Source organism: Triturus cristatus, chromosome 10 (assembly GCF_964204655.1).
Source record: "Triturus cristatus chromosome 10, aTriCri1.1, whole genome shotgun sequence".
Lineage (NCBI taxonomy): Eukaryota > Metazoa > Chordata > Amphibia > Caudata > Salamandridae > Triturus > Triturus cristatus.
The window spans coordinates 321,161,616-321,188,986 of record NC_140593.1 but is presented as its reverse complement, the minus strand read 5'-3'; the positions used below and the strand labels follow the sequence as shown (position 1 = coordinate 321,188,986).

Here is a 27,371-nt window from a genome sequence, read left to right as displayed (position 1 = left end):
ATACATAACAGAAATAGGGGTGTGAAATGCAAAATGTGTTGAGGGTAATGTTACCCTACAATAGTGCAAAACCAAAGGAAATGACGGACGGAGTGTTGAACATTGCAAGCACTCACCCCCAGTCAACTGATCTGGGTTTAATCCATCACTGTTCTTTAGCCCACTCTGCCACCCCAGTTCAGACATGGCCATATGCAAATCAGTCTGACCCTGTGCCTCATGGGAACAGTCCAGCCCGAACTGCCAAGCCATGTCTTTCCTGGACCGGAAACAAGCTTCCTAGGACCGGTTTCTGGCATTTCAGCCGTCTTCAGCCAGGCTTGCTTGAATCCAGTGGCAAAGTGAGCAAGGGACTCACGTCTGAGCATACCCTGCCAACTTATGGCGAACAAAGCAAAACCAAAGGAAATGACGGACGGAGTGTTGAACATTGCAAGCACTCACCCCCAGTCAACTGATCTGGGTTTAATCCATCACTGTTCTTTAGCCCACTCTGCCACCCCAGTTCAGACATGGCCATATGCAAATCAGTCTGACCCTGTGCCTCATGGGAACAGTCCAGCCCGAACTGCCAAGCCATGTCTTTCCTGGACCGGAAACAAGCTTCCTAGGACCGGTTTCTGGCATTTCAGCCGTCTTCAGCCAGGCTTGCTTGAATCCAGTGGCAAAGTGAGCAAGGGACTCACGTCTGAGCATACCCTGCCAACTTATGGCGAACAAAGCAAAACCAAAACCAAAGGAAATGACGGACGGAGTGTTGAACATTGCAAGCACTCACCCCCAGTCAACTGATCTGGGTTTAATCCATCACTGTTCTTTAGCCCACTCTGCCACCCCAGTTCAGACATGGCCATATGCAAATCAGTCTGACCCTGTGCCTCATGGGAACAGTCCAGCCCGAACTGCCAAGCCATGTCTTTCCTGGACCGGAAACAAGCTTCCTAGGACCGGTTTCTGGCATTTCAGACGTCTTCAGCCAGGCTTGCTTGAATCCAGTGGCAAAGTGAGCAAGGGACTCACGTCTTAGCATACCCTGCCAACTTATGGCGAACAAAGCAAAACCAAAGGAAATGACGGACGGAGTGTTGAACATTGCAAGCACTCACCCCCAGTCAACTGATCTGGGTTTAATCCATCACTGTTCTTTAGCCCACTCTGCCACCCCAGTTCAGACATGGCCATATGTTCTGCATTCTATCCATCAATTGTTATTTTTGCATTTGTCACCCCGAGTGGGAAGGGTATGCTCAGACGTGAGTCCCTTGCTCTCCATGCCACTGGAATCAGGCTATCCTGGCTGATGAGGGCTGAAAGCCCGAAACCGGTCCTAGGATGCTTGTTTCCAGTCCAGGGAGGACCTGGCTTGGCAGTTCGGGCTGGACTGTTCCCATGGGGCACAGGGTCAAGACTGATTTGCATATGGCTGGGTTCAAACTGGAATGGCATGGTGAGCAAAAAAACGAGGGTTTTAGGCCCAGATCTCTGTACTGGGGTGAATGTATGACATTGTTCTGCATTCTGTCCATCAATTGTTATTTTTGCATTTGTCACCCCGAGTGGGAAGGGTATGCTCAGACGTGAGTCCCTTGCTCTCCATGTCACTGGAATCAGGCTATCCTGGCTGATGAGGGCTGAAAGCCCGAAACCGGTCCTAGGATGCTTGTTTCCAGTCCAGGGAGGACCTGGCTTGGCAGTTCGGGCTGGACTGTTCCCATGGGGCATAGGGTCAAGACTGATTTGCATATGGCTGGGTTCAAACTGGAATGGCATGGTGAGCAAAAAAACGATGGATTTAGGCCCAGATCTCTGTACTGGGGTGAATGTATGACATTGTTCTGCATTCTGTCCATCAATTGTTATTTTTGCACCCTACAATAGTGACCAGAGATAACTGAAGCTAAATTTACTGAATATAGAATGTGATAATGAGAAGAAAAATATAATAATTTGAAGGAGAAAATAAAAAGAACAATGGTGTCCATATTTGCATAATTTGGAATCACATGCATAATGCGTAAATCACAGGGCCAGAAAGTAACCACCAGAAGGGTAGCTTGGGATTACAGGTCTAAGATAAATGGTGCCAATTTAATGCAATAGTATGAGCGGGGCTGCAACGCAAGCGTGTACTTATATTTCGCCCGATTCAGAGCCTCCGGATATAGGGTTCTTACTCTCAGCTACTCTGCGTGGAATCTAACCTAATGGAAACTGAATGCCTCGTTTTGACATACGATTACGTGTCACGTGGTAAATTTTGTCCGATCACGTCGGTCCCTCAATAAAACTTTATTAGAGCGATGTCATAGACACAGTGAAAAATAAGATCAGTTGCGTACTACAAGTTGGATCGCTACAATATCACAGGAGATGAAGCGTATGCCACAGTATAAAAAATGTGTTCTTGGAACAAAGAACACCTTAAAGATATATTCAGTACCTATTGTGGCTATTAGTACAAAAAACGATGTCACAGACACAATAAGAAATAAATAAAAACAGTAGCACACTAAAGTTGGGTCGCTACAGTGTCACAGAAGATGGTGAAAATTGACAGTATTGTATTATGCAAAGGAGCATATGTCACAGTATAAAAATGTGTTCTTAGAACAAGGAACATTGTGAGAATATGTTACCTCGAACTGGGTTCCCTACTTACTGACCCCTCCCTGCCTATCTCCCTCATTCCTGGCTGACATCAGGGCTCCCGGCTCTGGAGTCTGACCCCCGGACAGCAAAAAAGTAAAATATCCTGGGTTGCCTTGCGATCGTGAAATTCGACATCTGTCCACTCCTGCAGCCTCGCGTGCGCACTCACACACAGTACACACACACACACGCTTCCACTCATCACACGCTTGCTTAGGCATTCTGAAGTTGATGCCTGCTTGTGCCCCGGGGGGACTGCGTAAAGTGCATTCTGATAGAGAAGCACTGTAGTAGGTCCCTGCTTGTGCCCCAGGGGCACTGTAAAGTGCACGCAATGGAAACAAAGATAAACCCCTTTAAGGGGCTTGCCTTTAAGCCAGGAGAGGTGGCGTATCAAATAAAGCTGCCGACGTTGGAGCTGAAGAGCTGAGTTCGATCCTCGGCTTGGGCTGTATTAAATATAAATAAAAAGGTCCGCGGCGTGGGCTGTATTAATCAGAAATAATTAAACAGAGATCTCAGATAAGAGTTGGGAGAGACAAATAAAACAAGCATTGGCAATGCAATACAAGCATTGGCAAATCAGATGAGAGTGGAGACGGGAGAAACAAATAAAACAAGCATTGGCAATGCAATACAAGCATTGGCAAATCAGATGAGAGTGGAGACGGGAGAGAGAAGGCATTGTAAGAAAGTAGTCTGTGCAGTAAAGGGGCCAATAGCCGTGGAAGGACAAAAAGGAGGGACTAACAAGCCTACAACCAAATGGTAGGCACCATTTAAGACACCAACCAATGAAAATGATTGGTGGAGAGTGGGTGGAGCTTGTATACACTATAGTGTATACTGCATGTCTCAACGAGACAGCGCAAGCGCTGCCTAGGCGAGACCTAAAAAGGGGATACTGTGTGGGCATCCTGCCTTATTCTGACTAGGCCTGGGCGAAGCACTACGCTACGCTCGCGTAGTTTGCGAAGTTCGCGCTACTTCGCACTACGCGAACTGCACGTAGCACAGTGCGAACACGCGTAGCGTAGTGTTGCGTAGTGCTGCGGTCATTTTTTGCTTGCTCGCGCTCCTCAACGTCAAGTTGGCGACCGCGAGCAAGCAAAATGACATCCTGGCGAGACTTTTTCCTTGTTCGCGATCGCGAGCATGGAAAATAAACCTCCCGGCGAGATTCCCAACGCGAGAAGGTCAGGTTTCTCATTGCGAGGGGTCGCGTATGCTCGCGACCGCTCGCGATGAGAAACTACCAGTTCGCGTTGAGAAAGCTGCAGCTCGAGGAAAAATCTACTCGAGCAGCAGAAAACTACAGCTCGCACTGTGCAAGATGCCATTTTCAATGATTGCACAGTGCCGGTTGCTTGTCCGCACTGTGCAATCATTGAAAACAACATCTTGCACAGTGCGAACATGTTACTTCGCAGTTCGCGAAGTGCTACGCGTAGCTCGCGTAGTGCGAACTTCACTTTGCGTAGCTTCGCGAAGTGCTACTTCGCGAACTACGCCCACCCTTAATTCTGACACTTTCCACTTTTCATCATACCAAATCAGGTGTTTGTTAAGCGCGACTACTCACCTGTAAGGGTCTAAAGGCGCTGGGGGGAAGTGTGTGGGGGGTTCGCAGGTTCCAGTCCATCAAGGAGGGGGTCTGTCGAAGAGCCAGGTTTTGAGGTTTCTTGCGAAGATGGGGAGCGATGTTATCTGTCTGAGGTGGAGCGGAAGGTTGTTCCACGCGGAAGGAGAAGGAGCGGCCTTCTGATCTGGTCTTTCTGGTGTGGGGGACCACGGCATAGGAGAGCTGTGCTGATCGTAGGGTCCTTTGGGGTGCGTGGAATTTGAGTCGTCTATTCAGGTATGCTAGTCCGGTGTCGTGGAGGGCTTTGTGAGCGTGGGTTAGCATCTTGAAGGTGACTCTAGCTTCGATGGGGAGCCAGTGGAGTGTGCGCAGGTGCTGGGAGATGTGGCAGTGTCTTGGCAGGTTGAGAACCAGTAATGCGGTGGCGTTTTGGATGTTCTGTAGCTTGCGGGTGAGGTTTTTGTTTATTCTGGCATAGAGTGCGTTGCCCTAGTCGAGCCTGCTGGTGACCAGCGTGTGAGTGACGGTCTTTTTGTGTTCGAGAGGGATCCATTTGAAAGTCTTACATAGGAGGCAGAGGGTGTGAAAGCAGGAGGACGAAACGGAGTTGATCTGGCGGTCCATTTTGAGCTCTGAGTCCAGGATGATTCCCAGGTTGCGTGCGTGGTCCGTGGTGGTGGGCGGGCTTCCGTGGGCGGGGGGCCACCATGTGTCGTTCCAGGTGTCTGGGTTTGGGCCCATAATGAGTACTTCCGTTTTGTTGGTGTTTAGTTGTAGGCAGCTGTTTTTCATCCATTTGGCGACGGCTTCCATGCCTTCTCGAAAGATGTGTCTGGTGGTGTTGGGTTCGTTGGATAGGGAGAGGATGATTTGGGTGTCGTCTGAGTATGACGCAATGTTGTGTCCGTAGGTTCTGACGATAGGGGCGAGCGGAGCCATGGAGACGTTGGAGAGTGTAGGGCTGAGGGAGGACCCCTGGGGGACTCCGCAGGTGGTAGGTGTAGGGTCCGAGAGGAAAGGGGGGAGTCTAATCCACTGCATTCTGCCAGAGAGGAAGGAGCGGATCCAGTCGAGGGCCTTGTCCTGGATCCCTACGTCATGGAGTCTGCGTCTTAGGGTGCGATGAGAGACTGTCGAATGCCGCTGAGAGGTCAAGGAGTTTACTTCTAGCCTTATGGGTCCATTTTCAGTATAATAAATGGTGAGACAAAGTGCAGTAGCAATTAAACTCCCTAAGGGTGGGAAAAAAACAGCGAGTCTTCCACGTTTCCAAAATTGAACCTGCCATATGCAAAACAACAAACCCCCATCCTATAATCATCAAAGATGAGCCTCTAGAATTTGAGATGAAGGCTAAAATTGATGGTAAGAGGGTTAAGGGTAAACTGCAATACTTAGTGGCCTGGAAGCATGATGGTCCAGTAGAATGATCCTGGGAACACTCTGCATTTGTTCATGTTCCTAGGTTAGTGGCTTCTTTCCACCAAAGCTTCCCTCACAAATCAGCACCAAAAGAGGAGGGTTTTCAAGGTGGCTATTGTCAGGAATAAGAGAGTTATGCAAACTCAAGAATTCACTTCTGGGACTGGTGGCCACAGAATATGGCCAGGAATGAATGGAAGGTTGTGGAGCACCAGTCTGTGGTGGCTGGGATTTCAGAAGCATCATTGGCAGAGGTCAAGGGGAGAGACTTACAGGCTATGAATGGCAACAGGAACGTATAAGATTTCCACTTCCCTTGATAATGTGCCTGCAACTTTTCATTGTTGGATTGGCTTTTTAGCTCTTGATCAGTTCATTCACTGTTGTTGTGTCCCCACCTATGTTGTTTTGTTCCCATCTCAGTTTAGTCTGTTCCCTGACCCTATAGCCTATATACTGACCTGGTATTGGATCACAGTTTGGTTGTGTTTGCTGACCAGTTGTTAAAACACCGCCTAGCCTCTTTGATTACAATTTGGTTGTATTTGGTGAACATTGCATTGCAATGCTACCTGATTGATTGCCAGTGGTTAGAAAAATTGCAAGCATTCCTCCCATCACCTTTTGTGTTTGATGTACTGCCCAAAATGGCAAGAGTATACCCAGATGTGTGCGGCGTACTCACTGTGCCACTGTAACCAAGCTCCACCTGACTTATCAGTCCAATTGGGGCAAAACTCATCTTGAACTGCTTGTGTTCTGTTTCAGGGAGGACCAGGCCTCGCAGTTCAGACTGAACTGTTCATATTGGAGCAGGGTCCATGCTGATTTACATATGCTGGGACCAAACTGAGGTGGCATGGTGGGCAAAAGAATGATGGACTGGAATACTACCCTGAGTGATTGCCAGTGGTTAGATAAATTGCAAGCATTTCTCCATTCACCTTTTGTGTGTTTGATGTACTGACCCGAGTGATAAGGGTGTGTCCAGACATGGGTTTCTTTCTCACTGTGCCATTGGATCCACGCTACACCCAAATCCTGTCTTGGATTATTTGTGTTCCAATCTAGGGAGGACCTGGCCTCTCAGAGGCCATTTCAAAGCTGATAAGCATATTCACCAATACTTCTCCTTCTAAACATAGTCCATTGCTTATGCAACATAGTAAAACTTTGTGGTTTTACCTTCAGTAGACGTTTGGCATTTACTTTTGAAAATGTAATTGAGAATCCCCTGAGGTGCAAGAGATGCGTGGTTGACAAGACTGAGCCATTCCAGCTGTCTCTTCTCTCTGTCACTCCCATTTCCTTGCCTCTCCACAAATTAGTTCTGCGGATGTGCTTGCCTACGCAAAGGTGAAGCTAAATTCTGGACAGTGGAGTGGATTGCCTTCAGATGTTGTTGGTCAAGCCCTGTGAATCCTGACATCCACTGGAATAAATGCCTCAGGAGTCTTCTAAAGTTGGCATTCTACTACATTCCACCCAGGGACCGTTGCATGTCGGCATTTTACCTATCTACCAATGATCATCTAAATGTCTTAACACAATGGTTATTCACTGAGAGTTCAGGGTTCCAGTTACAGAATGCTCTTGGCCCTTCCCTGAGATCAAAACCTACAGTAGAGAGCTAGGAATGTCAGGTGGATCATCCTTTCATCCTTCTTGAAACAGCCATAATACTATATTTAGCAATTTATAAAGTTCCTAAGTAAATAGTTACGTAATGTATCGATTTGAATAACTTTTATGATCAACTTAAATTACCTCTTGTGTGGTCCTGAGGATGTTTGCTTTCTGAAAACGTATAGACTTGCTAAGTTTCTCTTGGAGGCTGTTTTTCCAGTCAAGCACTAAGTAAAATAACTCTTACCAGTGCCTTATGAGTGGACTAATAATTGTCGATATGGTGCTCGTAACCCATGTAATATTGGAAATATGAGTTTTACATTTTTATCATAGTGGGTACATACCAGGTGCAGTAAAAAAGGCATCACCCATTACATTTTGGCAGGTCAAAACTGCTGGAATTTTAAGGGAGAAAAATGACAGCTATTACCTTGACATTCATATTTGGGTACAGTAAACACCAAAATCTTCATGTTCTGTCCCATTCAAGGGACAAAACTTGTAAAAGGCAATAATTATTTCAAGGTGTCAGAACTTATCAATGCGATTATTTCCACCTCAAAAACCAGACCAACGGGGGCGTAGCCAAGCGGTCCAACATGATGGACACGCTTTACCTTGGCTCCCGTAACCCTGTAAATATTCAACACAATCCTACCAGCTAATCTTTCACCACCGTCATCTTTCCACATCGGGACGATCACCCGGTGTCCTGCAGCAACTCCTCGCTCCTCCGCAACCAAAAGATGACCCCCGGAGCAGCCGCACGACCGAGATGTATCCAACGGGCCACACGGCCAGGACCCATCTGGAGGCTGTGTCCCACTGTAACCATGGCCCAGCAGCAAGCGGCCCCGCCGGCTCATGCACATCGTCCCTAGCGACTCACTATGGGGGATTCTTTTTTAAAAGGTGAGATGCATTTTACTCCTACACGACTCAAGTGGGCCCCGGCAACTATATATACAAAATCTGGATGTAAGGCAAACATGGGGGCGGACCAACATTAGAGCGGCGGCCATGGGGCAGCTAAACAACTTCCATGCGCCACAGTCCAAGACTTATCTCCGGCCAAAATAAGTTGAGGCGCACATCACATGCTGCGATACTAACGCAAACTCGCACACTCAGGAGCAAAACTGCTAGAGCGAGGCTTAATAAGTCATATGGGCCCCAGCATATATACAGCCTCTGGATGTGCTGAGAGGGAAGTCTGGACTTAGAGCAGTCTTGGAGGCAGATAGACATGAAAGCATGAAATCGTGCCTGTAGGAGCAAAACTACAGGAACGAGGCCTATCTAATTTCCCAATTAGCCCCATCAGAACCAGCACTATCGCACCTGGGGCAAACGGCAGAGAAGAGCAAGAATAAGGGGCAGCGCCTGGTAGTGGGGGGCGTGCAACCTCATCCATGGAAGCAGCCAGGCTAAGTGCCTGGTGCCGCCAGTGAATGGGGGGGACCCCCCTAAGTGCATGACTGAACGGTCAGGCAGCCTTGATCTCCCACAAGAATCAGTTAATACAGCAATTTGTATGGCATAGCAAATGCTTATCCTCTGCAAATAATTAACCCCCAAGACTCTACCGCCGCGGCCTCCAGACACCAATCAATCATGTCTAAAGGCCACGCTGCGAGTCACGCCACGAAGCAAAGTACGATTGACAAATTTGCTGGGACAGGATCAACCGCAGTCACTGACACCCAGACTACTGTACCAGACAATGCCATGTTCCTTGCCACGATCACCCAATTGCGAGACATGCTGGATGCCAAAATTGGCATGGTCAGACCCAATGTAATGCTATTGCGCCAAGATCTCCGTAAGGCCGTGGAAAATCTCACCCAAGATGAATCCAGAATTTGAGGCGTAGAAGACACGATTGCTACACTTCAAAGGAAAGTGAACATTCTTGAAAAACTCACACAGGGGCTTGCCACACGATTGAAAGATGCCGAAGGGAGGGCCCATCGAAATAGCTTGAGCTTTGTGATTTCCCTGAGGGATGTGAAGGTACCGACATGGGCGCATTCCTATGAAACTGGCTCAAAACCTGGATTCCAGCTGAAAATCTGTCTTCTTGCTTTGTCATTGAGCACGCCCACAGAGGTCTTACTGTAAACCTCCTCCAGGCGCTACACCACAGCCGGTCATGGCCCGCATATTCAATTTTCACGACTGGGATACCATACTGCAGCAAGCCAGGACACAAAAGACCCTCATCTTCGACTCATCATCCGGAGACCCACGCCTCCATCAGAGCAACAAGAAAGACAAGCAAAGACACCGATCAAGATCATTATGGTGCTACAGATCTGAGCCACGACAGGCTGTGATTATACCTACCAGTAAAGATACTAATCATACCGGCACCAAAATGGGCTACCACACCTGAACAGACCATCTGATGTTCCTGGGACAATTGGGGTGGGCACTTGCTTTTTGTGGTATTAGGGTGGGACTGTGAGGGAGTGGGATTGGGAGGGAGGATTCAGTTACAGGTTCTGTTTGACATACTTGTTACACTGCGCACTCAATGCATTGACCCTATGTATTGACCCTATGAGGTCCTCGACAGATATACCCCCAATTACGCATACGAGGTGCGGTACTTAAACAAGTGAAATGCACAGGCGCTGATATTCTGCTCCTACAAGAGACCTATTTGATGGGGACTAAAGCCCCATGTATAACCCGCTTTGGATTTATGCATATTTTCCATTCTGGCTTTGTAAGTGGCTCCAGAGGAGTCGCCATATTAATCCACCGAAGAATCCCCTTCATACATACTTGCACATGGGCTGAGACACTAGGCAGATACCTATTCGTTCAAGGAATGATAGGTGGAGAGCCCATAGTGGGTAGCGTATACGCAACCTGCCCCTAAACCAAACATTTATAAAAAACAATATTGACCCTTGGGGTTCGAAACCTGACACCCTTGCACTGATTCAGGGAGATTAGAACGATGTCATTCATCCAGAAAAGGACAGATGGTGCCACATTCTACACTTAGAAAATCTCTCCTGGGCCCATGGAAGAGATGTTGGGTTGGACAGAATCATGGGGGACCCTACAGCTCACAACTGTAGGCTTCACATACTTCTCAGCCATCCATGGAACGTTCTCCAGACTAGATTACATCTTTATTACCAGTGAACACACGCATAGATTAGTTGATGCAGAAATCCTGCCTAGAGGCCTATCCCACCATTCCCCCGTAAGGCTATGATCTTTAATCGTCCCCAAATGATTCCTGTTCCGTTGGCAACTCTCTCCCTGTCAAATGCACAACCCTCTATATAAAACCAGCCTACATAAAGCCCTACTAGATTTCTTCTCATTTAATGAAGTGACAACATGCTCTGCCACAATACTTTGAGAAGCAATAAAACCGACCATTCAGGGATTCAACATTAGTCACTGCACAGCAGCGAGGCGTCAGAAAAGGCTGACTTTAATACAAATAGAAGCACATATCATAGGTACTGAGAGACGCTCTAGGGAGCAGGATGGTAACAACACTCATAGGCAATTGGGCATTCTGCAACAACGATATCAATGATAGAGGCCAAACATGCATGGCAGGCTACACAAAGTAGGATATACCAATGGGTGGACAAATCAGGGAAACTCCTACATAGACTCACCAACAAAATACTCACCAACCAGCAAAGATAGCCCACAACTTTCCTGAATTCTATCAAACCCTATATACTGAACATGAAGTCCTAACAGATTCCCAGATAGAAGACTTTTTTCGAGACATACCACCAAGGGTATTGTCTGACACAGCACACAAATCACTAGAGACCCCTATCATGCTCGAAGTATTAACCTCAGCCGTTTCAGAAATGACACCTGGGAAAACACCAGGACCCAATGGATTCCCATGCAAATTTTTCAAAGCATTCACGTCTATACTGGGACCTTGATACCTAGCTACCATTGGTGAGGCCCTTAAAAATAAGTGTATGCCTCCTGATTGGAGACACGCCGCAATTGTGGTCTTTCTCAAGCCAGAGCGCCCGCCTGAACTTTCCTCATCCTATAGACCAATTTCACTTTTAAATTTCGAAGCTAAGCTGCTGGCAAAGGTGCTGGCAATTAGACTGATACCACATCTCTGGGTTCTGATCCATACAGATCAGGCCGGCTTTATGCCAAAAAGAGCGACACCGCCATAATGTACATCAAGCCCACAACACGATCACCGCAGTCGATCGTTTAGACTGACCAGCAGCTCTACTTTTCGTAGATATTGATAAGGCCGTTGACTCAGTCAGCTGGACATACATGTTCATGCTGTTGAAACATCTGAACATGGCCCCCCAGTTCATAGTTTACGTGAAACTATTATATACAGCCCTTATGGATTCCATTAGGGTGGCTGGTGCAGTATCGTCCCAATTCTTGATCGGAAGAGGGACCAGACAGGGATGCCCCCTCTCGCCCTTTCTATTTGCTCTCGCCATAGAACCTCTGGCTAGCTGGGTGAGATGAGATGCGGTATTGCGAGGCTTGGAATGGACACCAGAGATATCTGATCGCATAGCATTATATGCGGACGATGTCCTAGTCTTTCTCAGCGATCCTCATAGATCTGATCCCAGAATTCTTCAGATAATGCATTTTTTTGGAGAGACATCCGGCTTTTAGATGAACGAACTGAAATCGTCGGTCTGGGAGCGGTTGTTGGGCAGAAGATCTTACACAAGTCACACACGGCTTCACTTATCTGGGAGTATTCCTATCGGGCAACAAATCTGTTTTGTGGACAAGAAACTTAGATAGAATAACAGACCGATTCAAAGCCAAGGTGAAGTCCTGGTCTAATCACCCATGGTCATTCTACGGAAGCTCAGCCATCTTTAAGTTGGTCTCCTTACCCCGCCTACTGTATCAACTACAATCCCACCCCTACCCAATTCCATTGCCCTGGTTCCGTCAAATCAACGCAACACTAGGCCACTTCTTATGGAGGGGCAGCACCGCCCGAGTTGCTCTTCGTAAATGCTTCCAATCCACATATTGCGGTGGTATAGCAGCCGCCAACATACAATCATACCATGTTGCAGCACACCTACAGATCCTGAATGAATAGTGGTACGGTCCCAGAGATGACCCCGCATATAGAGTGGAACAATGGATAATAGGCGAACCCTCCCTGCACACAATTCTTTACAACAGTAGTAATCCTGACCTGGAGACATTCCCTCAGCCAGATGGGTTGGTGGGGCTGCGTTACAAGAGAGACTCCAAAATGGCGAAACCACTTACTCCCTCAAGTAGCAGACCTTCAGGTATTCAAAGGTTGGGATCCAATCGGAATTTCAACCCTGGGTGATGTAATGAAGGGACATGTCCTTAAATCCTTCCATGACCTCCAAAAATAATTTTCTATGCCCCACAAGCAATTGTATAAGTATCTACAACTCAGACATGCCTTACACCAGTATATTAGAGACTTGACCAATCTTCCTGAATTCAGCCCACTAGAGGGCAAACTTAGATGGGCGACTTTGGAGATCACAAAATATCACAAATCTACCAATTATTGATTACTTACAAACCCAGTACCCTAGATACCCTAAGAGCAACATGGACAACCAATCTGGGACCAATCGATAATGACGACTGGGCAGAAGCACTCAAGTCACCAAGAGAAGCTGCAATATCTACCCAACTTCAACTTATACAATTCAAATATCTCCACAGGGTGTACTATACCTGACATAAATTATGGAGGGCAGGATTGATCACGTCCCCACAATGTCAACGGTGTCAACTAGACAAAGGCACACTCATGCATACAATCTGGTTATGCACAGCCCTAGATCACTTCTCGAGAAGTGGTTTGAATTGCCTGACCGAGGTGTTGGCATGGGACCTCCATAGATCCCCAAAACTCACACTCTTACACTGCACAGAAGAAATCAGGGGAAACAGATATAAAAGACACGTGTTGCTTATAGGCCTCACACTAGCAAAACGGGATATCCCCAGACAATGCCAGGCCGATACCACACCCCACATTGCAATCTGGAAAAAAGGTATGGATTTTAATATGGAGCTGAAACTCCCAGTCTTTATCGCATGCGGATGCCCACAGAAACACACCTAAATATGCATATATGGGCTAACTACAGAGGCCAACCCCTTGAGTCACACACCACAGTAGATCGTCGATTAGACGAAGAAATAAAAATATCGGTATGAATAGCACAGTTGTAAACCAGTGACGACCCGTAAATAATGGGGGTGACGTGACGTGAGAGACCAAGACACAGAATGTAATTTTGAGATGCACAAAGTTTTATATAGTTTTGTTATCTTCTTTATTGCATTCCTAATTACATATGACATTGATAGCAGATGGGACAAGTGGTATCATTGTAACATCCTAAATTTGAAATGTATGACTCATACAGCCCAGATCCTCATGGTCTGCAAATTACAAATGCTAATACAATCTGTTGTCAAAAAAAAAACAGACCAACTTGTAATGACGACCTAATTGTTCTCTGTTAGAATGGAGTAATTTTCCTAAAAGACAAGTTGAGGTCATTAGTATGTAAGTGTAAATGACTAGTCCTTCCAGAGAAGGAATAGAATGCCACTACTGTGTTGGAAATGGTTTATGTGTGTGATTATTTTGTGTGAGGTAGCACTGATAGGCAAAATTGTTTAGAGCATTACTATTGGGTGGTAGGGCTTCTTCATAACAGAACCATCTAGGTACTTCAATGAACAGCTTCTTGAAAACCGTTTCTAAGTCACCAAAAACATTTGTAGAATAAACTAGGCCTCAAACATACAAATGTCCGATTACTGGTTCACCAAATAAATCTACATGGTGTTTTAAGGATCTCTCTGGTACTGCTTTTTAATCCGTGGCGTACCTGGGGGTTGTCTGCCCCGGTGTCACTTTTTTGGGAGCGGCAGTGAGCCGTGAGCACAAGGTAAGTTTTATGTTCCCTTGTCAGTGTCGCTAACCGCCCCGCTCATTGTCGTCTGTCAGCTTACCCCCCCTCGATGTCTTTTGCCAACACTCCCACCCCGCTCTACCAGGCACTGGGTGGCAAACTAAGGGATCGCCCTGGGCGTCCAAAGTTCTAGCTACACCACTGTGTTTAATGTGTCTTTCCCTTCCTCCTTTTCCTCACTGCAGGATGCCCCTTCAAACTTGGGACCTATCTCTAAAATAAAACCATTTCTCTTCTGTGTTTGATATTAAGCAGCAGACTGTTGCCAGTGAACTCAAGACGTGGGAACAGTCACTACTCTTAGATGCTTCATGGGAAGTCAGGATTACTCTATATTGTTTAATGTATTCCTTTTTAAAAGACAGTATACCCTCTTATTGTGTGAAATGCCTCTTCTCATGTTTGACTTCCACTGAGGGTGGGGTTAAGATGAATGGAAACAGGGAGTGCTGTGGGGCGGACAGTCAAGCATCAGGTTTCCAAGCAAAGTGTAGTAGCTGTGATCATTAGCCACATCACACTGGAACGGTATGTGCATGTCAGTGTGTTCATTTTTGTGAATGCACAGAAGCATACCTTGGTTGAATTGGTGTTGACCTCCATCCTCTTTTGCTAGATCTAAGCCAAGGCTGGTTTATTATCCTTGTGCCTCTAATTGGGTCTTGTCCAGGGCCTGGATCTACAGCTCTGTCTTTCCAAATCTCTGATAGGACTGTGAAGTTTTACCATATTTTATGAGTTGTTCTCAATCCTTTTCTCCGTTCTGCTACCCCCCTAGGGTGAGCACCTTCTTTCAGGTCATTATAAACACTGTCTCCACTCCTGGGCATCTGTGTGCTAGACTAATGCATTCTGAGTGTTGTAGTCTTATTTTTAACCATTGAACTAATTAGTGCAACACACCTGAAATCAATGATTTGTCAGTGAAAGCTCAAGACTGAAGACAGTGTACGTAATGATGTGGAATGAGGTGGTCACCCTGTCCCCCCCCGTGTTTCTTTAAGCTACTTGTCAGTCAGTAACCTGGTTAAATACCATGAAGGTTTACTCCTTCTAGGTCTCATTTCTCAAAATGTAAAGCATAGATTGTTGATTGTCAAACAAATCCAATAAAAAAAATAAAAAAATATGTAAACATCTGGAGACCTAAATAATGTGCTGCAATCCTTTATATAGATCCTTTATATAGAAATGTTGTACTTAAGGATCTACAATAAGCCAAAGTTTTGCTCTCTAAATAGGTGATCACACAGTGCAGGCATGTGCAGTGATACAAAAACTGGTGTGTGATCATAAAAAGGCAGTAGATAGTGAGGAGATCATTGGTAGGGTTGATTGATCAAGTAATTAATGATAAGCTGCAAATGAATCAGTTCCTTATGGAGTAGCAGCTCCTGAGAAACCAACTTTTCAATTGCACTATCTTTATGCTAGAGACCGTCAACTGCTTTTTGATTCATTGAGGGAAATTAAAGGGTCATCATTAGGACAAACAACATATTCATATTCAAAGCATGCAAGTAGATTCTAGACAGATCAAGTTAAATTTTAGCAACCAAAAATCAAAAAATATTTAATTTGGTAAAGGTCCCCTCAAATATTTGAAATTTTATAGTTACCCAAATTAATTGAGAAGAGCTGTCCCTGCTGGGGAAAAAAGAGGGGAGAACAACTGTCAAGAAATTCAAAAAGGTGGAGAAATTGGCTAGGGACCAAGAGTGATAGTGCAAAAAAGTGTGCACTCCATGCAACTTAGAAAATGAGGAACTATTTCGGTCCTGAATCTGCTGGAGGTAGTATGGCTGTAGGGAACAAATCAAAAATCAAATATGGCAGTTTTAATCAGGTTAAAGACGATAACAAAGAAACATTGAGGCAACCACTTACCTTAGGCAGTATGTGTGATACCCAGTGGGTGAATAACATAAGTCGCAGTCGGTGAGAAAGTGACATGGCAATGCTAAGTATTGCGGTTTCCTAATAGCTGGAAAGCAAGGAGAAGCATTGGCAAACCCAATAGGTCTCGTCTATACAAGATTTGTCAGATTTGTCGATATTTTTTAATGCATAAATTAGAGCAGCACGACTGCTGTGAAGCATGGCTGAAAGTTACAGGACAAAAATAATTTTTTAATGTCAAGAAATCTAACATAGACAAGACATATTGGCTTTGCCAAAACTTGTTATCAGTTGAGGATATAATATTATTTTATGTTATAGGCTAGTCATTACACTAGTTCTTTGTGTCCTATTTTCTTATGATTTGTAATGTTATTCAAAATCTTTATTTACGGCATTGGTTGCGGCCAATTATTCTCGCGATGATGTAGTTCACAGTGTTCAAATACACTCAAATTTGCAGAGTGGCCGTTTAATGAATTCAGTGATACTCTCCATGTTTGGTTTATTGGTCTCACTTTGTTTTATAAATGAACATTGTTTGAATGAAATGCTGTTACATTTTGGCAGCAATTATTCAAATATGGCTTTGGTTGCAATAATCATGAGCATACATGTAATTGTCAGAACTTATTTGATACATGTACTGAAAGTCACTCCTGTGCAGTTCAAGTTGTTCACAGTGATCTGATAGGTTGATACATGGTAGCAGTTCAGTGTGTCTGATCCCGCTGCCTCAGTCAGAAGATTGCCATAAATTGTGCTTGCTGGCATACAATATTGATTACGTTTCTCACTGCGGTTGTCACATTTGAAATAGTTAAGTTGTAGAACTTCCTGGCCCAATTCGTTTTGAAACATTAATACTGCAATTAGTATAAACTTTGGCATACACAAGTGACTAAGGCATAATCAGCTCCAATGACATGGATACAGTTTTGCTCACCATGGGAAGAGCTCCCGTGTGGGTGGGATCCTCCGGTTCTGTCCTCCGGTGCTCGACCTAAGGAGAAGTATCTGTTTGTTCCTGTTTGAAATTCCAGGGGGCTGCTGAAGTAAATCTCTCGATACAATGTCGTTCAAAGAGCAGCGCACTCAACAGCTGGTGCCAGTGTGGGGGGTCCGACCTGTGCCCCAAATTTGCAATTGTAGAGCAAGCATACACCACACTCTAGGAACTTCAATTCAAGGTTTTATTGCACAAGACAATTGCACCGATTCGTTTGGACAGAAACGGAGCTCGGAGCGAGTGAAAACAGGAGCGCTTTTGTGAAGTGCTCAAAAAGAAAGAAAAATTAAGTTCCTAAAGCAGTTTCTAAAATGGGAGCAGTGGATGGATAGTAGTAATTGGTCCTAGCTCTATGGTAGGGCTAAACACAGGAAGAGGTATGGTGCATGAATGCCATGGACAAATGGAGAGAAAGAATATGAGAGCGTTGATGGAGTCAGCAAATGGGACACTTATAGGCGGGCTGAAGCTCACATATTAAATACAACATTCTCTTCGGGACAGCGCATGACCTAAAAAAGGAGGGGAGGGAATCATAAGCTGTATACCTATCAGTAAGGAAGCAGTACACCTCCTTGCTGACCATGCACTACCTCAATCATAGTCTCTTTTTTCAGGGTTGTGTTGACATATGGTAAATTTGGAAACACATATAAAAGTAAACATTACAAAATGAAAAGTTGATTCGAGAGAATGTGGCCAATGTATAATTTCTGTGGCTCCTTCTAAATCTAAATTAATTTTTTTTGTGTTTTCAGGTAGTCCATTTTGTGCTAATGATGGCATAGAAATCTTCAGAGGATCTGGTGCTTCAGCTCTCTCTGCCCTTTGTGGTGATGTGATACCTGGAGCAGTCAGTTCACAGGGACCTCTGCGGCTCAATTTCTACAGTAATTCTGCAACAACTGCACATGGATTCATGGCACAGTACAAAGTCTTGCGTGAGTAGCATACTGTTGGCTTGACTTTCACTCACCCAACCAGTACAGCAAACTGTCTCACATCTTTGAAGAAGTCTTAGTGGTCCGTTAGACTTTGCAGAGAATTATTCATATTTCAGTGTTTATGACAAAGCGTATTTCCTTCCATAGACTTCAATTTTTGAAAGATTACAGTGGAAATTCTCACAACTAGAAGAGCGGGGGCACGTGAGGATCAGTGCTGGTATAAATGATTGTGCCTGTCATATAAACAGACATTTTTCAATCAGCAACAACAACTTTGCTGCTTCTAGTTGAAGTACATATATCCACTTTCCTGTAGGGAAAACTATTGAGTTTGTGAAACATTTTGGGCCTCTCTAGTAGGTTGTCAGGCCCGGTAACTCTGTAGGACAAGCATTGGCATGGCCAATAGGTCTCGCCTTTGGGACCTTAGAAGTGTTTAGCCATGCAACAGTTGCATAACTAAACACTTATAAGGTCCCAAACGCGAGACCTATTGGCTGTGCCAATGCTTGTTTTAACTGCTGCAATCTATTGAAGCCTCACGGAGAAAGGGATCGCGATCAAACTTCAAAGCGGCCGTGCGGCCGCGAAAGTGAAAGTAATCGCGGAAAAGCGCGGCGTGCGCACCTGCACACATGCACTGTAGCTCTAGGCTGGCCTGGTAGCACTTTTTGGAGCCCTCACAAAATGTCTCGCCAGACCAGCGCATGCGCTGGGTCAGGCGAGACCTAAAAAAGGAAATGGGGATTGCACATGGGAGCTGAAGGGTCTCTTACAAACCAGGGCTCAACAGGAAAATGAATAGTTCTGAACCCAATTCTGCTGCCAATTTCTTTTTTCTTTTAAAAGTGTCATCTTGAGTGGAAAACTGCTAAACATATAACCAAATGAAAGAATTCTACAGACATTTTCACAAAGAGAAAGGATTTTTGGAACTACAAGCCATAGTCTTTCAATGGTGGTTAATTAAGATACATTTAGATGTATGTGAAGAATGTGTTCTCTGTGGAAAATCAGGCACATGTCAGTGTATATGCTTACTTCCTGAATGAATCACATGGAGGCAGATGCAGTTCAAGCATAAAGCATGGAGCAAAGGACTTCCAAGGTAAGGAAGTTGCCACTACAGAAATGGAAAGCATTCATTTTTTCAAACATTTCAGCTGCTTACAAAATATGCAATAAGGCAAACTAGTTGCTGTTAAGCCAGATTACATAATGATTTCCCAGCAAGGCAGAAAGAAGCAAAAAACATGTGATTCACTTGTTTTAATGAAAGGATTCTTGGCAAAATCAAAACCAAGTACTACAAAGCATTAAAAAATCTGAAATACTCAACAATATACACTATCGAAGTATACACTAAGTAATTAAAAACTGATGCAATTTTGCTGACAATGATCAACAGAAATGTACAAAGCACTAACATAACACATCAGGTTTCTTGGTGGTTTGCTGCCATAGTGTAGCTGAATTGGTAGATTTTCCGTGCCTTTCTAAATGATATTAAGCTACTCTATGTTCTAAGAAAATTTGGAATCAGTTTCACCCACTGAAGCTTACAATTATGACTTACTGGCATCCCTTTCCCCAAATATTATGATTTTCCATAGTCTAAGCATGAATTATTTGCAGCATTAGCCACAATGCCTCTGCTGTTATTGGGTACAAATAGACAAGATTACCAAATAACCTTAGTTGCAAAAATCCCCAAAAGATCGCAGAGTTTATGGAAGGCCATCTAGCTCATTTTCAGTCAGGAAGCCAAGACTTTTACTTTTCTTTGCAGCGAGAGATGGGCTGCAAAGCTTCACCAGCGACAAGCAGGGATACCAGGGATTGAAATTCGCAAACGCCATTCACTCTGTTTTTGAAGGGTTAAGTTTGAGCACGTTATTGGCCAGCCAATATTTCACTTCTATAAGACAGCTAAAGGACCGATTTCTCAAGTCATCATTCATCTTAATGGAGAATATAATCTGCACCTGCATATGATAGCATTTTAAAGCAAATCTCTTAAGTATAGCTGCAAATAGTTTTTTATATACTAAATAACATATGCAATAGATCTGAAATATGCATACCCTCACATCTTATTGTACGCATATGAGATTTATAAAGCAGCAAATTGACCATAGATTTTCTTTTCTCCAAAAAGGAGAGAAATCAATTGAGAGCAGATCCTTCAATGCCAAATCCTTTGTCTGTTTAATAAGAATGAGATGATCAACCATATCAAAGGTGGCGGAGAGATGAAGCATTATCATTCATAATTATCTTTGTCCGTTTCAAATCTTATCATGTCAAACGCAAACTACTAATGTTGATTCTATTGCCCTTCCTGTTCTAAATCCCATGTGGGTTTCAGATAACAGATGATGCTCTTTCAGCAAGTTGGATTGCTATTATGCTAGATACTTTTCTCCCAACTTTGCAATAGCTAGAAGAAGGGAAATTGAATGATAACCAGCAACTTCCATAGGGTCAAGATTAGAAGTATTTATTAGAGACTTTCCCACCAAAGTTTTCCATCAGTCCAGAATTAGTCCCTCAGAGAATGGAGCATTCAGAAAAGAAGTAGTAGCAGGAACCAGAACTTGAGATCGGACATTCATAATCTTTGGCAACAGGACTTCGAGAGGTGAACCAGATTTTAATTCAATGAGACCTTTCTCCACCTCTAATTCTGAAATGACTGTGAGGGTATCACCTAACAATTGTATCTCCTCTCCTTATCTTGTGTCCGTCTCATCCTGGACAACTCCATGACTCTTCTTCTTTTCAGTATCTCTTTATATATCATATATCTTCTTTATAAAGAAAGAGGAGATTTATTCATAAAAGTATTTTGGAAAAGGGGCTTCCTCCTACAATCTGGATTAATCTCGATTTACTGCATCATCAATTGTTTTACAAAAATATTTGGCCTTTGCAGCAAACAAGACTTTCTTATAATTTCTACAAGCTTCCTTGAATGTTATTCTTGCATTTTCCGTACCATTATTTTGCCACCTTCTTTCTTTCCAGTCTTACTTTGTTTTTCTTCTTCATTTCGTTTGAAAACTAATAGTTATCCTGTGTTTCTTATTACATTTCCGACTTACAACCAGAACTGAAAAAACCATTGCTTTTTGCCGGACCATAAGGAATTTATCATCTAAAATGTTTACATTATTATGGGTGGTTAACTCCAGCAGTATCTAGAGCTATCTGCCACTTTAGCTAAATCAATCATTTTCCAGTCTCTACTAATCTCTTGGCAATGTGCAGGAAAATATGATATAGCAACATAATCTCCTTCCAGACCAAGCATGAGTCCCAACACATGAATGGGAACTACAGGTCACTTCATGAGGCAGAGATTTTCTATGTCTTGTAAACAATGAGGGCAACTTTATGTCCTGTCCAGGTGGATGTTAAAATATCCCAAAACAATCAATTTACCACCCTTCATACACAGTACGGTTTATAATTTTAACAGCACTATATGTTAAAGGAAGCTTTAGCTGATGGGGTTGGTAATCCAATAGCAGATGTATCATGCAATTATCTTAAATGTTCTACAAGAGTTGAACTAATGTTTTTAACAGGGTTCATATATCCAAGCGTGCTCCATTTTGAGTCCAAATTATTAAGTCTTTATTATGCCCCATAGGGTTTTGATGCTGGAGGTTGAAGCGTCAAGCAACCAATTTCTTTTGACCCCGGACTTTTGATATGTAATTACCTTACACCCAACATCAAGATAAAATAATTTTATCTCTCTCTGAATTTAGATCATTTTCTGTGTAGATCTTATATCCTTCTTTAGAAACTATAGTCAATTCTCCACCATAGATCTCTTACCTGTTACTACATAAAATCGACTAGCCTTGAGGGATGGCCATCTTTACATTTGGCCCTGAACAGCCCCATAAGGAGGTTTCCATAAAAAAGACCTGATTCCAACTATTTTGAGTAAGTAGGCTATAGACTTTCCATTTGTGTTTCACTGTAGAACAAGAATGTATTATCATAGCTGCAAATTGACTGGGTGACCTCAAAGCAATTCCTACATCATTTACCTTCCTTAGATTTTCCAAGCTTGGGCATGTTTTATCAATACTTAGCTTGCCCAAAACACTACAGCCATCATTTACCTTTCTTCTAATGATTGCACTTTTATGTTCCCTATCAAGAGGGCAGTTATTTTAGATATTAGCTTACCTTAGTTTGATAAATGTTTCACTATCATAACAAATCCATCAGCATTCCCCACCCGTCAGTTCGGTCCTGGCACTGATGGGTGCAGATGGTCTTGCCTGATAATGCTTTTGGCGCCGCCAGCCCACCCACTCTGCACGCCCATTGCTCTTAAACATATGACCCAAACACTAATGTATGTTCCCTACTCTTTGCCAAGATGGTCTTGTCCTTTAATCAAAGCTCTGGTCTCCCGCTAACCTTCTTTTGAAATGGGGTATGCATACTTAGAGAAATCGCACCCCAGCCCTTCTAGTTTTTAGAATCCCAATTAGTCCACCAATTTAAAAGCAAATTACCACCTCTAAAAACAAGCAGAAATAAACAATAAAAATAGAGTTCAAAGTGTTTACAAATATAATGCATTAGAGGATAAAGCTATCCAATTTCATGGAGTTACCACAGGCCGCAAACGGAAGGAATCTCTGTTCACCAATACTGTTCAACTATTTCATCAAAAATCGCATTGCAGCAGCATATTTATGGTACTATATGCTTTACTGGGTGGAAGAAAAATGCAAATTACACTATAAAAGACAGAGGAATGAAGAGGGCTTGTTAAAAGCCCATGTAAGTAAGTAAATTATACATTTAATATAAGGACTAGCAAGAGGCCGTGGCTAGCGAGTCGCAATTTACAATGTACAACAGTGTCAGAGACACTGATTGCGAATCCCAATGGGCTCGCAAAATGCGAACCTCATGAATATTAATGAGGCACTCGTAATTTTTGACCCCATTGTGAATGGCTGGCCCTCCCTGGGATGGTCGCCTGCTGGGCTCAGCAGACCTCCATGTCTGGGACTGCTTTTAAATAAAGTAGTTTTTTTTTAATACAGACCATTTTTTTCCTTAAAAGAAAAGGGGATGCATTTAAAAAAAAAAAGGAAACTTTTTGTTTCATTTTTTTAAGGGCAGGTAGTGGTCCCTGGGACCACAGCCTGCCCCTAAAAAAAAAATTCCCCCGCATTTACAAAGGGGAAGGGGGCCCCTGGGGGCCCCTTCCCATTTGCGATTGCATTACCACCCTCTTGAAAGAGGGCAGTAAATTGTGAGTGTTTTGCGACAGCAATTGTGGTTGCAAAACTTTCGTACATGACTTGTGAGTCGCTATTTGGAAGGGAACGCCCCTTCCTAATAGCAAGTCGCAAAAAAATATTATTTGCGACTTGCAAAATAGTGTTTCTACATGGCCCTATGAGACTTAGCATGCGCAAATGGGTCGCAATACATGTGGTATACCTAGATATACCTTGATGTCACTCTGATGAGTTCTAGTATCAGCCGTATATAAGGATTGATAATATCTCCTAAAAGCATCCTTAATTAGGTCTGAGTTGGTGATCTGTCCTAGCACAAGGTCATTGATCTCTCAAATTAAATTTGATGTTATTTGTTGCCTAGTGCGAATGGCCAGCTGGTGACCAATCTGTTCACTAAACTCCTAGACTGTTTCTTTTTGAGTTATTGCTTTGCTCATTGCCTTATCCGCCAGTACATCAGTAATGGCAGCATAAGCTATCGCGACCCACCACTGCGCTGTCTCTAAATCCTGACCCTCTGCCACCGACCTTACCAAAATCCTCCTCTGCCACCCCCAGATTATCCTGTAGTGACTTTATCGTTTGCTTGGCATGTTTATTGAGGTTTAGAGAGTATCGCAGTGTTTCCCCCTAATGCCGGCCTTCATGGCATCCCACACTACCTCAATTGATGTACTCCCCACGTTATCCCCCAAAAACATGGGGATCCATTGTTTCATATGTGCACAATATTCAGCATTTAATAGCAGTGATCTTTCAAATGTTCAGAGTCTTATGTTAGGGTTAGATAACTCCACTTTTACATCCAGAACCACCGGGTTACGATCTGAAAGCACCCGTGTTACCTTCTCAATATGGCATTTCGAGCTTAATGTGTTCGAAATAAACATATAATCCAGTTTAGCATCGGTCATGTGCGGGTTAGAAAAATAAGTATACCCTGGATCATTTGGCTTTAACAAATGTCAACAATCGATCAGCCATGGGTCTGACACAAATTTCTTATGTCTGAAAGACTTTAGGTTTCCTACCCATATACCTCCATCCTGTCTCCAGAGACCAATAACTGGGTAAGGTGATATTACAATCCCCACACAAAATAGGTGGAAGAGGCCAATGGGCAAGTTCACTAGAAATAGTATCTAGCACACCAGAGACGTCACAGTTTGAGCCATATAGAGTGAATAGTATCAATTTCTTTCCTGCACTATATTGGAACCCCGTGATCACCCAATGTCCAAATGTATCCAAACAGGATTGTGTGAATTAAATCCCACCTCCTTTTATCAATATTACCACACCCCAAACCCTAGCCCCCTGTGTTGTTACACTAATCATCCTAAATCCCAATGTTTTTAAAACATGCAGTTGTGACCCTTCGATATGTGTCTCTTGGAGGCAGATGATATTTTCACCATGCGATTGAAACCAATACCTTTTGCCTTTTCTTAATGTCATTTAGGTCACAAATATTAATAGTTGTGACTCTAAGTCTACCCATACAAGGTTGTACCATTAGCCTAATTCTGCGATCACATTTCTATACAACAATTCCACTAAACCAAAAGCTCCTTTCCTTGTACCTAATATGACAAAAGTAATAGCTGTACTGCATGAGAAAAAACACAATTAAGCCTACTAAGCCTACCCTTTTCATCACCCGTCTGAGATCCCCTTCTCCCCACCCTCTACCATCCCCCCACCCACCACCATAACCTAGGCAACCAGGCTCAGCCATGAGCCTGTGTGAGGACGTCTGGACCACTCCTCCTCTCCCTTCACTTCTCTCCCCCATTAATTAATGAAACCAACAAATATTATGCTCACAAAGAGAGCTATCACCAGCCACGGTCCAGCCCATTGCTAAATATGCTACATGCTTAAGATTTACCACCAAGGGACCTGGTTGAGATATCACCCAGAAGCTTCTGTGCTAAAATTCTGACCCTGGTGGATAACTTTCGGCCTGGCTGGATTCTGCTGAAATACCATAGCCCCTGCTGATTGAAATGGAGTTATTAGCTGTCTTATCCGCCATCTCCTCTCAACAGTGGCGTGTGCAAAGTCAGGTTTGGCAAAGAAAGCAAATCCTTTGAAACTTCTTTTAGCATTAGGTCTGGCCAGGTCATACACAGCCTGTCGTAGCAGAAAATTGCCAAAATATATCAGTATGACACAGGGTAGCATCCTCTCACCAGATGACTGTCTTGGTGGTGATAAAGGAAATCGGTGAGCACGTTGGACTTCCTTGTCCCAGTTCCATGTGGAAAACTCGGGAAGGGAGCCCTTCAGCATATTTATTACAAATTTCCTTATATCATTGCCCTCGGCGACCCCTAGTAGCTTAGAGTATTGCAGCGCTGACAGTTCTCATAATCCTTGAGTTTCCACATGACATCTTTTAAGGTGCTATCCTGAGATGTGACCCCGACCTTCAGAGTCTCACTGTGCTTTCTAATACTTCAGTGCGTGTTTCCACCATGTTCAGTCATTCCGAAATGTCAGTACAGATTTTTCCCATCTTCCGTACTGAACCTTGAAGTTTCCTGGAAGCCAGTGGTGCTTGCCGGTTGTCGGTCTTGACATCAACCTGAAAGGATCGTAGATACTGCAGAATCGGGTTTAATGAGGGTTCAGCCGGCTTTCCTCCATTAGACTGAACTGACCCCCCCTCAAAATCGCAGCCGATTGTTTCTCTTTCCCATTTTTGTCTTCCGGGGGTAGCAGTTGTGTGGCTGAATAGTCCCAGCCAAATTCGTCCACCACCACATTATCACCTTATTTTTCTTCTAAGTCTTTTTCTCGGATGCACGTTTGAATTTCTTAGAAATCGCGCCCTTCTCCTGCAGACTACTTTTGCTTGAGGGCAAACCTACGCCACCTCCATCATTGCTAACAAATAGGCTGGTATCCGATACCTCTGACTCTGCCGTCAGAGAGAAGAATTTTTCCAGCGCATCCGGAATCAAACAGCCTGTCTCCATGGTTTTCTTTTGGAGTTTGCTTCTGCTGGCTGCACATTGCCTGTTCGTGCTTGCCACATTGAATGTCCTGAGAACCTGCTCATCGCTTATTATATCAATGATCACCTTGGGGGAGCAATTATCCCCAATTATATTTTTTTCCACTGAACTGGAATGTGGGGGTATTTCCACTATGGTACTATAGCAATTTGCCAGCCATGGGGTCAAATTTCTACCAGGAGGTATCTTGGTTTCTTCTTTTTGTTTGTTGAGTGCTGCAATATGAGCTAGACTGCTATCTGCCGTATTTAAATTGCCATTATCTCAACTTTCTTGCCTCTCCAAATTGGCCTTTTCCTCTCTCCTCGTATCTAGGGGCAAAAAGATATTCAGTGTGGAGGGTTGGGATTTGCCTACCTCACCGGGTGCTTTCGGGCGTGGGGAATTTACCTTTAGATAAAGCTCTGCTTTTTCATTTTCTGCCTTGTCCCCCTTACTGGGCCGAGGGTCTCTTTTCCTGCCCTCTGTTTTGAGGTCTCCCCCCTCCCATCTTAGCTGCATGGAGGCGGTAGCTGACATCGCTGACACTGCTGTTCGTGGCTTCCCCTTCCCATGGGCGGCCATCAAAACTGACTCTGTCAGTAATCCAGCCTGCGATGAGTTTCTGCTCCAGGGAACCACGGTGAGCGGAAGCCGCAGACGTGCTCAGCTTCTGCTGCTGCTGTCAGAAGAAGCTGTGCCAAAGCCTCCCAGCAACCGCAATCGAAGCTCCGGTCTCCCCCGCTGGATCCCGTCCGACACCTGGCTTGCAAACCTTTCTGGGCGGGCCACCGAGGATCACTGCGGACATCACCGACCCGATCACACTCCCAATGCATGGTCCTGTTCACTGCATGGAGAAATTCCAACTGGAGAGGAGAGAAGTAAGTGGTGGTGGTCTAACTCAGACACCATCTTGCCGTACTCTAAAAACCCTCATGACATCTGCGCTTCCATTGAA

At 44.2% G+C, this 27,371-nt stretch overlaps 1 protein-coding gene across 1 annotated transcript in view; it reads left to right on the top strand.

Annotated features, from left to right (window-relative positions):
• CUBN (cubilin) overlaps positions 1-27,371 on the top strand; it is a 1,289,359-nt gene that overhangs the window by 930,347 nt on the left and 331,641 nt on the right. The window contains exon 57 of the mRNA XM_085631507.1: positions 17,935-18,117. Coding sequence (XP_085487633.1) covers positions 17,935-18,117 — 183 coding nt within the window. The remainder of the gene's footprint in view (positions 1-17,934; positions 18,118-27,371) is intronic.